This window comes from Triturus cristatus, chromosome 4_1 (genome assembly GCF_964204655.1).
Source record: "Triturus cristatus chromosome 4_1, aTriCri1.1, whole genome shotgun sequence".
Classification (NCBI taxonomy): Eukaryota; Metazoa; Chordata; class Amphibia; order Caudata; family Salamandridae; genus Triturus; species Triturus cristatus.
In genome coordinates, this window is record NC_140585.1 from 1038113886 (window position 1) to 1038128589 (window position 14704).

Consider the following 14704-nt stretch of genomic DNA (forward strand, 5'->3'; position numbering starts at 1 on the left):
AATCTTTATGTATATCAGGAAGCTAAATAGATGGGGTACATATACAACCGTACACAAATCCTTCCATCAGTTTGTGTGCTTCCTTTTTTAGCTGCAGTACAGAGTTGTCAATCAATGTATCATTATATATGTTTATTCATTTAGAAATCCCACAAATCTGCTATCTTTTTGACTACTCGTGCTGCCCATCTAACCACCAATGTAACTATTATTACTCGATGTGTTTACTTACCCGGTTAGCTTGAGCATCTTGCTATGATAAAAGCGCTCTCATTGTTTAACTGAAGATGAAAGCACCTACCTGGAGGACACGCCTAGCAGTAAACTGGGGGCACCATTTAACATACGCAAACGTGTTGTTTCGTTGGGCAAGGGGCTCCTGTGTTACCGGCACCCATGCTTTCATCTCCAGGGTACTCCGCGCAAGATGCAAGTCTATGTAACTTGAGGGACATGTGGGGAAGAGTACGCATCCGAGAAACCAAATAAACTGAGAAGGGCGACCCTCTGGGACAGGTTCCCCAATCCTCAGTTCCAGCAGAACACAGACAGCTTGTACTGGCACTGGGAGCGCGGTACCGGAGTAAGGAAAACATGCATTTTCGCAGGGCTGAGGCGACATGTAACAAAGGCTGCTTTTAACGCCGTCCCACGAGAGAAGTAGGGCAGGCAGTAAGCACAGTACATGTCAGATTTATGCAATACTTATAAATACATCAAAGCAGGGTAGATACAGCCAAAGTTTGGCACTACGATTTTCGTAGTCTATGAAATGTATAGACGATCATTAACTAGAATATAAATATGATAAGATCATTTACTTTTTATAAGGTGCAGAGTTATCAATTTTGCACTGTTGAGCGATATTAGCACTCACCAAGTCATGAATCACATTAGAAGACTATCGATTTTATGTCCTACTGTTAAAAGCACAGAATAGCACCACACAAAAAATAAAATGGAATTAAACACGTTTGTTTCATTCAAAGTTTTGTTTTCAGACAGTTTTTTAATACGCGTCTTTTTTTCGTCATGGCAGTAGTTTGTACAATGATGAGATATGTCAGTGAAACAAACAATAGAAAACATTAAAATGTGAAAAATCAATATTACCACATTTGCATCACAAACTATTAACAAAACGTGCCCGGTTGTTAAATTAAGAAGAATAAACATATTTCCAAAGTTGGACCGACCAGTTTACCTATTTCCATATCTCCTCAAAAGAACTAGCAAGACGACTGGTGCGCGCGCCACAGCGAGACATCTGGTTTCAATTATCGCGCCCGTGTCTGGGCACGATGATTGAAACCACATGGCGGCGGTGCGGGTAACCGACACCAATAGGCCATGGGCGGAGCAATGCGCCCGCCTTTGGCCAATTGCGTGCTGTCTTTGTTAAAGACGCACACAAAGGCCAATACCGTGGGGCAAAAGGAAAAGCACACGCACGAGCGTGTGCGATTCCTAGGTCAGTTTTTAACCCCCTACATGAGGTCTCTTGCTGCGCACTGCAACGCTAGGCGCGAGACCTAAAAAGACAGAAGCATGTTATGAAGCACTACATAAAAATATGTATATATACACTGACCTAATTTGGCTCGGTTTGAATTAATGCAATGTGCACAAAGTAAGTAGGTCAAATGGATGTTCTGCAAATTTATAGTGCAAAGATGGTCCCCTGTCAAAAGTGCCTCACCTTAGTAACCAGTACGGTGTCCAGTAAAACACACGGAAAAACCTACAAACTCGCCCTAATCAGATTTCAAACAGAACCAAATTAAGGCCCACAAGTCAAGAATTTCACTTGAGCAAAGACCACTTATGTCGCGTCCGTCAAGCTCTACCACCGGGCCATTTGCCGTGCCCGAGCGGCATTTTATGCCGAGGAATTTCGGAATAGCCCTAACCCGTCGAAGGCTATCTTCAAGGCGGTGAAAGACCTTATGTCTAAGCGGGCTATCTCTATGGCTGAGAGCTCTGTCACACACTGAGTCCCTCGCTTCCTACTTTTTGGGAAAGGTCCAGTCTATATATCGGTCCTCCCCGAGCACTGGTATAGCGACGGGTAGTACTAAGGAGTCACTTCACCAGCCCGCCCTGCTCTCACTTCCCCCCCTTACCTTGGAAGGGTTTGACAAACTTGCTATGCAAGTTAAATCTGGGTCTCCATCTGATCCAGTGAGGCCTGTCCTCTTTCGAGACCAGACCTTTGTGGGGCGTGTGGCTATACGCTCACTGGTCAATCTCTCCTTAGAGACCGGGGTTGTTCCCACCAGTTGGAAGCGGGCGGTGGTGTCGCCGATTATTAAAAAACCATCTCTTGACCCGTCTAAGCCGGAAAGCTATCGTCCCATCTCGCTGCTGCCTTGGCCTGCCAAGTTAACAGAGGCTCATGTCAATCTGGCCCTGTCTGCACACTTAACCCGGTCCAATGCCCTCGACCCCACACAGAATGGCTTCCGTGCTGGTCACAGCACGGAGACTGCCCTTCTGGTGATGGTGGAACATCTACGCGCAAGGTTGGATGCTGGTCAGACGGCGGCGCTGATTTTGTTAGATCTCAGCGCCGCATTCGACACTGTATCTCACAGCATCCTCCTTGGGCGACTTGAGGAGACTGGTATTGGCGGCCTGGCACTGCAATGGTTCCGCTCCTTCCTAGACAACCGCTCCTTCTGTGTTTCCATCCCTCCCTTCAAGTCCAGGTTTCTGCCTCTGGCCATGGGGGTTCCGCAGGGATCCTCGCTTAGTCCCACGCTGTTCAATCTCTACGTGAGACCGCTGGCTGATGTCGCAAGGCAGTGGGGCCTAACCATGGTCTCATATGCCGATGACACTCAGCTGGCGGTTACTCTCAGCGGGGATGCGGTAGAGGATGCCCCCAGGTTTCAGTCCGGACTGAAGGCGGTGGCCAGCTGGTTGACAGCTAACTGTCTCCAACTCAATGCCACAAAAACTGAGGTTATGGTTGTCGGGAAGGGAGTGGAGCTTTGGGGCGATCAGTGGTGGCCTTTTGAGCTGGGCCCCACTCCGACCTTAGTCTCGGAGGTGAAGAATCTTGGGGTCTGGTTAGACGCTGGTCTTACATTCATAGGTCACACCAAAAAAATTGCAGCCTGCTGCTTCGGTCTACTAAGGGGCTTACGGCCGGTGCTTAAGTTCTTTGATGCCCCTACCAGACAGCTTGTGGTCCAGGCAACCATCATCTCTCGTCTGGACTACGCTAGCTCTTTGCTGGTGGGGGCTAACCAGGCTGAGCTGACCCGGCTGCAGCGGGTGCAGAACGCCGCTGCAAGAGCCATTGTTGGACTTCCTAAGTTCTGCCCGGTGTCTCATGTCATCCGTTCTTTGCACTGGCTTCCGGTGAGGAAGCGTATTGTCTTCAAGGTCTTGTGTCTGACCTTTAAAATCCTCAGAGGCTTAGGCCCTGAGATCCTGGCCAATACCATTTCTTTTTATGTTCCCACCCGCAATCTTCGATCTCAGGGTCTGGCTCTTGCTGTTGTCCCCAGATTTAGGCTCAGCAGGATGGGGGGCCGGTCCTTTAGGGTGCGAGCCGCGTCAATCTGGAATACCCTTCCAGTTGAAATCCGGTTGATAGAGGACTTGCTGACGTTTCGCAGAGCCATAAAAACCTTTTTATTTTAGTTTTTTGTTTCTGTTCCTCTCTGTTGCATCATCTCCATGTTGTGTTATAACTGCTCCTTGTCTCGGCGCCGGGATGCTCCTTCGCTGGAGTCGCTGTGCGCTTAACAAATTGTTTTAACATAACATAACACTAGAAATTCAAGCCAAGCATGGTGCAACTAACAACTAGACCTGTTACTCAACATCTTCGCAAGATGAGCTGGATGGAGATAAATGTATTAACAGTAGCAATTCTCAAGCAATTTGAATTATCTGCTGTTATGCATTACTACCACATAGTAGCAACAGTGGTGAAAACTTCCTGCCATTTTGGGAAGTGTGTGTGTGGTTGGAGATGGGCAGAGGAGCACCACACTAAAGGAACTATATAAACGTATTATTTGCCAGAGTTTTTCATTACAGCCTAAAATGAATAAGACAATCCCAGAAAGGGCTCACTGGCTTTTCATATGACTTCATCTCTCCAAGGTCAATAAAAAGAACATTTTCATCTGAAGGATAGGAACATTTATTTAAGGTACCTAAATACAATTGTGGGAGTTCAGTTCTCCAAAAAACAAACTTCACCATTGCCCACTTCTACGACAGCGATAAATAACACATGGCATTGGGCAACCCGGACTATGGGATGGGAGGGGAAGCGGGTGCCGGAAACCCACCTGTGGGAGTCGGAGGTTTTAAGGGAGCTCATGGAGATGGGAGAGTATTAAACAAAATGGGATCTGCTGGGCATCTTTAAGGTGGGGGACATGTGGCGGGATGGCAAGATACCCCTTACTGAGCTGCAAGAGCAATATGAACTGACAGGGAGCCAGTTTCCAAGATACCAGCAACTAAGGCATTTACTAGTAAAACACGCAGTTGTTGCAGGAGGTGACTGATGAGATGCCCCTGGAGTATAGGGTGCTGGAATTCCCCCCGATTAAACATGCTGTATCCCAAATATGTTTTACACTTTTATATAATACTCTTCCCCACTGTACAGGCTGAGGGAAAAATGGGAAGGAAACCTATGCAAATTGGAAGACTACGATTGGGATGCGGCTTGTTGCAGGAAGTGGCCATACACGGGGCGTTCCAACTCATCCAGCTGAAGATTCTCCATAGAGCATACATAACTAGGACCGAGCTCTACCTGATGGGTGGGTGGCTGCCAGCGGAGTTGCCCTAAGATCCAGAATTCCCGAAGGACAGTGGGTCGCAAGATGTCAGCAGTTCTTGACTTCTCATTGGAACTAATGCCTCAACTCATGATTTTGGGATTGAACAAACAGTAGACCACTATACACTCTTGTCTTGTAATGTAGCCTTGATGGTGGCACGTCCCAATGTGATTAGACTCTGGTGGAACACCAAGGTTCCAACGCTGTGTGCATGCAAAGTGAATCTGGGCTGGTGTATGAGGGCTGAAGAATTGGTGTACAAGGCACAGGGGTGCCCAAGGAAGTTTGAGAAGGTATTGGGTCTGCCAAGGATGCCAACTCCTAAAGACAGGCGGCAGGCAAGGGGACTAAACAGCGGGTGGATGTGGGGGTCTCCTCAAGTGTGTAGCTCGGATAAGTGGGGTGGTGGTGGGAGGGCTGGTGAACCTCTCACCAGTGAAGAGTTATGTTGGACCTGTTAATATAACCGTGTGAACCTCTCACCAGTGAAGAGTTATGTTGCACCTGTTAATATAACCTTAGACTCGGAACACTGGCATGCATTCAGCACCTGGACACAGGTGATAGTTGTTTGTTCTTCGTTCTCTGCTAAAAATGTAATAAAAACATATTGCAAAAAACAAAAAAAACTTTATTTGTCCACGGTGCTAATATTACTTCTCTCCTACAGGGCTGATTATTCACCCTGTTGACAGTTCTTACCACATGCATGCAACACACCTTTGATATAGCATATTTTGGCTTTCATAGGAGATCGAACACCACCCCACAACCAACACTAACTCTAGACATCATTTAAGTCTCGCCTATAGATAGTAGTAGTTATATAGCACATGCTATCATGTGTACCACATCATTTGAGTGACGTAATCGGGGTACCATGGGATCCAATGTAATCATGGAAAATTGCCTACCCCTTGAAATAAAATCATAATTGGGGTGCAGAAGGCACCTCACTGCCTTGGGACACAGTTCGAATGCGACCACTGCAAGGTTGATAGCCCAGATTGTCCAAATGAGTCACAAAGGCTGGCATGCCACTGGAAACACAGGCAGGAGTGCACTCGACAAGAAAGAAGGGAGCAATCTTAGCCTTCTAAGTGAATGTCCCAGTAAGCAATATGTGCATGGGAGCCACACGGTCATCAGTACACACATTCACAAAGCATTACTGCATAGACATACAAGTGAACAGAGAATCACAAGTAGGACAGAGTAATGTTAAGAGTAAAGCGCGGGTGCCGCGATTATAGCAAAAGTAAAGAAATAGATCTTTTGCTATAATCGATGTACCCGCACTTTACTTTTAACATTAAAAGTGAAGCGTGGGTGCCACGATTATAATGACCCGTGAAAGACAGATGGCGGCTGCGCGTGTACACACTCGCGTGAACGCAAGCACTAGGCCAGCCAAAGCGTTGAGTAGCAGCACTTTTAAAACCCACCTACAAAATGTCTCTCAGAGCAGCGCATGCGCTGACTCAGCGAGACCTAAAAATGAATCTGAACATGGCAAGCACACACAGAGGCTTCTGTGGAGGGTGTCTGATGTCAGAGAAAAGACTACAATTTAGTCTTTTCTTAGGAGATTAGTTCAGGTTTGCTGGTCCTATCATTTCTTTTTTAACTGTCAAATGAGGTCCAAGGTCTACAATATCTTCTTAAGTAGCCATCCATGTCAGAAAACAAAAGAAACAGCAAACTGGAGAACTTGAAAATAATCAGAACTACATTCATGGCAATGCACAAAAGCAAATTTAACATCTAGGTCAGGAGTTGCCAGTGTCTGTCCACAATGGCCGGATCCATTTCAGAGTTAAGTGGACTGCCAAATATGTAAACGATTCACATTTAGATTAATTGAATAACTTACATCTGCACTCTCTAACTTCTGTACGAAATCCTGAGTTGGGGTCCCAGTTACCTTCATAATTTCAGTTAGCTGGTCAAGATCTGAATTACAGTGGTTAAGAATCAAGTATTAAATATTTGTAACATAACGATAGTTAGGCAATGTCACATGGTGATCTATTGACCAATACCCTATGTAAACATGCACTCAAAAGAAATTGCACAAACCGTTGCAAAGGTGGAATTAGCAACTGGACATGAAGCGCACTGGAGAAAAAGGATACAATTAAAAATAAACAGCAACCAAATATGACAATATGACACCTACAGTGGAAAATCATGACAAAGACCTACTAACGAAAAGTTAGAAAGTGAATTATACTGTAAAACATTGGGCATGTTTAAGTAAATATACATAAAAAGTGTGTTTTGTAATTTCCATCAAAATAATTCAATAAAAATCCAACCCAATGTTGCATGTCCTCATTACAAGTTAAGGAACTACTCTTATCTTTTCATTACAGAGGAACTGGTAGTTGATCCAACATTGTGTTTGGCAATAATGCATTTAAAGAAAGATTCATCAGCTCTCAAATGATGACAGAAGGAAAGAGTGAAAATTGAGTGTCTCTTTCTGGAAAGGGAGTGTAGGAATCTCAGGCACAAACTAAGGAAGATAATCCAAAAGACCGAGTGAAAAGAGTGGGTCACTAAGAAGAAATGAAAGTGCAGTTGTGAGTCACCATCTCTCCCCTTGGAAATGAAGCTTTAGACTCTGTTGAAAAATACATGGGGTTCGACCCCTCGATTTCTGATCTTTTCAGTTGTACTGGCGACAGTCTATTTGCAAGATACTTGTTAACCCCTTAACTGCTGAGCCTCACACTCACTCCGTACACACACTGAGGCATTTTATTGTTATTTGGCATAGTACGCATTTAGGGCTGTTCTTTTCCACAGAAGGTATCCACACCAAATCCTTTTTTCCATCACCCTAGAGATTCTAAAGTTATCAAGGGTTTGTGAATCCTTCTGGAAGGGACTGAGAAAATAGGCACAATATAGATAAATTCAGAATTTAGTTTTGGGAAAAATAGGAAAACGGGCTATGGATAAAAGTGTCAGTTTTTTTCCTAACATTGGTATCAAGAAATGGTTTGCTGTGGTAGAATCAGCATCTTCTCAGCTTCCAGAACATACAAACCTGAATAAAAAAACTTTTTTTTTTACCACAGTCTTAGCATTTTCAAAGAGGTAGGCCATCTTTTCTATTTATGTGCTTTCAACCTACTTCCAGATTGTGGTGGAAACCTGTATAAAACCCATGTGTGATCCAGGGATGTTTCATGTTTCTGAAAAGTAGAAACAATTCTGAATTCTATGCCAGGACCAGCGGTGAAGATTATGCTCCACTTTCTGTCTTCCACAGCAGACCTCAACTTCAACATGCACATATAAACTACCTTATCAAGCAGCCAAAGGAAAGAAACTACAAAACTTTGTCCAATAAACAGTCTCTCTTGTCCCTTATAATGAGCGTCTCCTCATGTAACTTCCTCTTACTTTCCTGCTCCAGATTCTCTTGAATATTAACTTGTTTGAATGTTGCATTTCCTATTGGTTAGTTAATGCGCATTGTGTTTGTGGTGCTGCCGTGGGAACACATTTCAGTGGCAGTGCTCCTTTTGTGGCTGTTATTGCTTTGTCTTTTATCCAGGGACTCCACGAGTGCGGTGCACTTATTGGCCCACCAGAGGGCGCACATGTGCGTTGGACGCAATACGGGCCTTTCACTGCTCCGCGGGTAAAGCGCTCATTTTCAGAAGTCTTCCCGACAAACTGTCAACCTCGCAGAGCCTGTATTTACATAACCCCCGGTATGCCTGGTAGCCAGAACGCCCTTCGGGTCTGTATTTTTCCTTTTGATTTAATTGATTTAAGTGGCACGATGCCCGTGTTTCAAACCGGAATATATTCACTTTTGACTTCAATGCGCAATCGCGCTTTAATTGCTGACGCTAGCGGGCCCGGCCCAGGCGCCATAAATTAACACTTCTAGACTTTATGTGATGTTTCAGGCAGGGCCCTAGGGCAAGTCCCATTGCGTGTCTTAAAACACCCAAAATCCCCTCGGGTCATCCAGTACCACAGTGATAGCCTCAAGAGGTGCTTTACATATAAAAGTAATTATGCATGGCCATATAATGGGGGCTGAATACTTTGAAGAAGAGTCCGTCTCTGTAGTACTTCGTGATTTTTGTAAACACATTTTATTAGGAATTTACAGTAAATATAACAATATAGCATAATATTTGGTACGAGCATGTGAATCAATACAACTCCACTGTTAACAGGTATGCAACTTATGACTGCTGTATAGTTCTTCAGAGTCAGTCAATAGTTTTTCAGGTTTACTTATACCCAAGGTCACAGCTCCCAGTGATACTTAGTGCAATTTACAGAAATTATCCGCCCACCGTCGGTTTTATTAGCAACCTCACCTACTCTACCCTCCCCCTCAGGCGCGCAACACCCATTGGACTCGCAGGGCTTCAGCCCAGCCCCCCCCCCCCCCCCCCCCCCCCCCCCACCCGTCGTGTGTGGCAGCCCGGGATGAGAGACCTTCCCGGGCAAAAAAGCAGCCGCACCCGAGCACTTCACAGGTCTTTGAAAGACCATTTGCATGTTAATGAGGCCTCGCTGTTGTTTCACCCCTTCTAAGAGCCCCTGCAGCTCCACTCTGCCTATTGCTTAAAGTTCAGCCCCCCCCCCCGAAATTTTTGCTCAGCCCCCCCCGAAATTTGTCTCTAGTTGCGCCTCTGCTCCCCCTCCACCCAGGCGTGCCATGGATTCCCATGCTCAGGGAACTTTCCCTGGTCTACTCTTTTATAATTTGCATCCCGTTAACATAGTATCAATGGTCTCCAGTCAATCGCCAATAGAGGAGCACTTCGCCATTTCCTCTGTCCCCCATGCATCCGTCCCATGCAGCTTAAAAACCGTCTGCCCATGGGGCATCTCTATCACTCATCCGCGATGTCATTTAGCTGCATAAGGTGTAGCGTCAAAGCTTCCCAAGCCCTGGCTGCATCCAGCGTCTTCTCACTCCCATTACTCCTAGCATTTCTTAGCCGTGCCACTCCCTAACTACCTGCCCAGCGCTAAAACTCCCTTCTCCACCTGCCTATACTAGGACCTCCTCTCGCCTTCCAATGACTTGTGATATCCAGTTTCGCTAGTATCAGTCCCAGATCTTGAAACTTACTAGTGACTTTTGGCAGTGTGTGTGAATCTCTGGAGGAATAATGTCATGGTTTCAAGTGCACCTCCTTTTCAGTAATTTCGGCTACTCAAAAACATGTTAAAAAACTCTGCGCCTATTTCTCCACATCTGGGGCAAGCTGCCGTTACCATATTAAAATACTTGTTTAGACGCCCAGGGGTGAGGTACGCTCTATGGAAGACGTAAAATTGTACCAGCTGGAACCTAGAATTCCTGAAAACCTTACTAACCCACTCCGTTAGCTCTGTCCACACTTTATCCTCTATGGGCTCCCCTATATCCTCCTCCCACTTCTGTTGCTGCCCTTGAAGCGGCAGGAGCGTCGTCCTGCTCAGCCTTCTGTATAAACAGGTAACCGCTTTAAATGTCCCTACCGCCGACACCACATTGACAACCTTCATTTAAAGGAGGTTCAGTCAGGTTGCTCCCCCAGTGTTTACGGACTGCGAGTGTCAGGGCCGCATGAAGCAAAAAGTCACCCCAGGTATCTTATTTTTCTCAATAAATATATCAAATGGTAACATACCATCCTTGTATAGCTATTCCATAGCGAGTACTCCAACCTCTTGCCACACCTTCAGCCTCCTCCAATCTGCCCCATGCAATAGTTCCATCCAATATTTCAAAGGCATCTCCAGCGCATATGGGTTCCTCGTTTTAGCCCTCTGTAAGCTGCAAACCCAACACTTGTGGGCTACCCGCAGTTCCGCCGACATATCCCTTTCTGGCACATGTAATTGCAGCACTATTCTAGCCAGGAGATCTGGTGCAGGGCACCCATTCCCCTGCTGTACTGCACCCTGAAGCAGGCCAGCCACCCATTTCGTTAACCATTGCAGTTGAGCTGCAATGTAGTAATATTCAAAGTCCGGCACCTCTATCTCCCCCATCTGCTCTGGGGCGCAACAAGGTCTTTAGTCCACTCATCTCCGGCCAGTCCCCCACAGGAACTCAGTCAGCAGCATCCTAAGCTGCTGAAATGTCTCGGCAGGGTTCCACACCGGTAGTACTCCAAACACATAAGAGCCTCGAGAGAGTCACCATCTTTAGTAGGGAAGCACTGCCCATGTACGATAAAGGGAGTGTGCACCAAAAGTCAAAACTGGACTTTGTCCCCCTTCTAACCTTTCCCACATTTCCCTCTAAGAGATCTGCTCTGTCATGGTATATGTGCACCCCTAGATACGGGATACATCTCCCCTGCCATCCAATACCCTCCACTGTTTGTGGTTTTTCCCGCCTCTGCATGATGGGGAATAAGCAGGACTTACTCCAGTTCACCTTGAGGTCTGCCACTCTCTCCACAGCCTTACGCAAACAAATGGACAGAATGCTGAATAAATCATACATTCACCCCCAGTCAAGAGATCTGGGTTAAATCCATCATTCTTTTGCTCAGATCTGTGACTGGGGGTGGGGAGTGTCTTAAAAGTTTCAGTGCTCTGTCCATCATCTTGTGTTTGCCTTGTTCGTCCTAAGCTGGCAAGGTATGCCCAGAAGTGGGTCCCTTGCTCACTTTGCCACTGGATTCAAGTTAGCCTGGCTGATGAAGGGAGTTACCCAGAAACCGGTCCCAGGATGCTTGTTTCTGGTTCAGGGAAGACCTGGATTGGCAGTTCAGGCTGGACTGTACCCATGAGGCACAGGGTCAAGACTGATTTGCATATAGCTGAGTCTGAACTGGGGTGGTGAAGTGAGCTAAAGAAGGAAGATGGGATTCAACCCAAATCTGTGACTGGGGGGTGTGTTTGAAAATTTTCAGTGCTCTATCGTCTCCTTGTGTTTACTTTGCTCTCTCCAACACAAACAGCAGGTCCCTGGCTCCCTCGAGGTCTGTTGCTGTGTTTGAGAAACAAAATCAGATCATCTGCATATAGGGCTATGTGGTGGACACGTCCCTCTACATTGAGTCCGTTGTACCAATTCCCAGTCCTAGCCTTGGCAGCTAGTGGCTCCATAGCCATCGCAGACAAGGGCAACAGCAGGCACCCTGTCTCGTACCTCTTTCTACCACGTATCTGTCTGATAAATTTTCCTGTCCGGACCCAGGCTGTGGAGTGCCTTTACAACAGAGCAGTCCATGCTAAAAATTCCTATCCTAATCCAAAGGCTCGCATCACACTAAAATATTGCCATTCAAGGCCTTCGAAAACCTTTTTGATGTTGACTGCTAGGATAGTGGCCTCTGCTTTGCAAAAAGTTCGCTCCTATCACTCGTAGCAGTCTTCGTATATTCATTGCGTTATTGTGTGTCAGTATGAAGGCAGCTTCAACCCAGTGTATGAGACCAGTCATATATGGCAATAGGCGAGTGGCCAATATCCACATTCGGGGCATAGATCCTTCCAATCGGGCCATCTTTCCCATCTAATTTACCCACCACCACAGCATACCTCCCTTTCGGATCAATAAATTCCCTGGTACATTGGAAGGGGACTCCACGCGCACCAACACCAGCAACCCTCTAGCAAAAGCCAAATAGCTTGTGTAAAATAATTGCCCTCGCCACCGCCCTTTTCATTGCAGCCCCCTCTCTTGCATTTATATGGGTCGCTTGCAATTATGCAATTTGTGCTCCTCTACGCACCAGGAGTGCATGCACCTTGTGCCTCTTCGTAATGGAGTGCATCCCACGGACATTCCAGGAGATACATTTATAATATATGATGGATCCCATGGGAATAGAATTGAGCCAAATCTATCAACACATTTCCTTCGATCACGCCTGGTCCCCAGTAAACATTCCCACAACAAATCAATTACCCAACTCCCCTTCCCCAGGACAGGTAGGAGTAACCCCCCTCCCATCCGAACTTTGCAACAAAATGTAGATATGGGTGTAGTGGCTGTCGCCCAACCCCGGATCCCCCTCCACCCGGACTCCCTCCATACCAGTTATTGGTCTCCCCCAGCACCCCAACTCTTGAGTTTCTAATATTATTCACCAAGACCTCCCCCTCCCCTTCAATATGTCCTCATGCCTAACATCCTAATAAAGGATATAGTTCGCCAACAGCTTTAGTCTCTGAACTGTGGAACAACAAAGTCAACCCAGCTCGTCTGCAGTGTGAGGTGGAACGACAGGCAGCTCAGTTTCCGACTCCTACACAGTACTCGGTATTTGGCAGCTCACAGATCTTCCATCCACCCGATCACTCCTTGCTGAACTAGCACTGGATTCCGCTTGGCTAAGCTACACCACTGCCCTGATGACCTTGCTGTGCTCGACCCGTGCCTCCATCGGGGTTGGGGCTCTTATCAGACTACGAATCGCTCCCCCATCAACTGTAGTTTATTTCGGCTAGTTGCCCCCAATCTCCGTTCCTGCATAGTATCCAGACAATCCCAGGTTTTTTGTGGCGACTGGAAGAATAATGTGCCCTTGGATCCCACGGCCCAGTCTGGCCGGGAACAGCATAGCATAGGGGAACTGAATTTGGTGTAGTTTCCTCTTGACTACTAGGAACGTAGACCTTTGCCGCTGCACTTCCCTGGTAAAGTCCGGAAATAACATCACCCTACCGTTCTCGATTTGCAGGTCCGGCAGCTGTTGAGCCTTCTTAAGGATATGGCCCCGGTCCCTGAAATGTAGCAAACTATCAATAATCTGTCTCGGCGGTGCTCCGGGTTTGGGAAGTCTGGCTGGTACTCTATGCACTCTTTCAAAGGCGTAGAATCGAGACAACCCTTCAGGTGCTACCTCTTTCTGGATCCAGTCCTCCAGAAACTGTACTATGTCTCCTCCTTTTCTTTCGGGCACTCCAATCATGCGCAAATTGTTACGCTGTGATCTCCCTTCTCGGTCTTCTGTCCGGGCTTCTAATATCTTAACTTTTGTCGCCACCTCTCAGATTTCCTTAATTCCGTAACCTCCAAGGGAATATCCGCAATCATTTTCTCCATGCCAGTGACCCATTCTGCTAGGCAACAATTATCATCCTTCAGGAGTCCAAGGTCAGGGCCAATGTAGTCTATTTTAGTCTCAAGTGCCTCTCGGACTCCGTAATGGCCTCCATTATAATCGGCTAGCGTGGGCTAAGTAGAGGATCCTTCTTTTACAGGGTCCATGGGATCCTCCTCCTCATCAGTCTGGGTGCCCCCACCTCCTGCAAAGGCAGTGCTCTGACCCCTTCGTTTGTTAACTTTCCCCATGGTCGTCTTCCACCTGTGGCGCCTGTTGCTCGAGAGCCTTCTCAGCTTGCTCGCAGGTCACTTCTTTTGCAGTCACCCCCTGGTGCCAAGCGCTTGGTGAGCTCGAGTGAATGTTGGAGGGACGTCCTCCTCCTGCACCCACAATGAGGGCCTACGAAATTGAGCCAGTCACTCGTCTATACGCAGCAGGTAATACGCGCCTCGATTGGCCCCTCACAATGCTCCGTGCCATCACCTGCCTCCCCTTTCATCCCGTTGGGGCCTCATCACTCACTCTGGTATCTTGCCCAGGGGGCCCGAGGTCTTGAGGACCCCATCCAGAGCTCCAATGTTAGTCACCACTTCAGTCTTTTATGCACAAGGGCCCTGGCTCACATCACCCGCTCGCTCGCTCCAGATGCCACACAGGGATCCACCATCCAGTCTCAGCCGGTATCTCCACTCATTTAAGCCTGGCCCCCAATGGCCTGAGGGGCCTTCGTGTCTCTCAGGGTCACTGCACGAGCTCCGCCTGGGCTGCTGTGCGGGGAGTCCTACTATTGGATCCGATGCAACCCACTTCATAGGAGGGTCTGGAGTCCTCTCGCCCACTCTGTGCCCTTGC

The 14704-nt window shown here is 47.1% G+C and overlaps 1 protein-coding gene across 1 annotated transcript in view; it reads right to left on the bottom strand.

Moving 5' to 3' along the window:
- The window catches only part of MAPK12 (mitogen-activated protein kinase 12), a 484751-nt gene that overhangs the window by 93473 nt on the left and 376574 nt on the right, over positions 1 to 14704 (bottom strand). The window contains exon 9 of the mRNA XM_085653980.1: positions 6688 to 6767. Coding sequence (XP_085510106.1) covers positions 6688 to 6767 — 80 coding nt within the window. The remainder of the gene's footprint in view (positions 1 to 6687; positions 6768 to 14704) is intronic.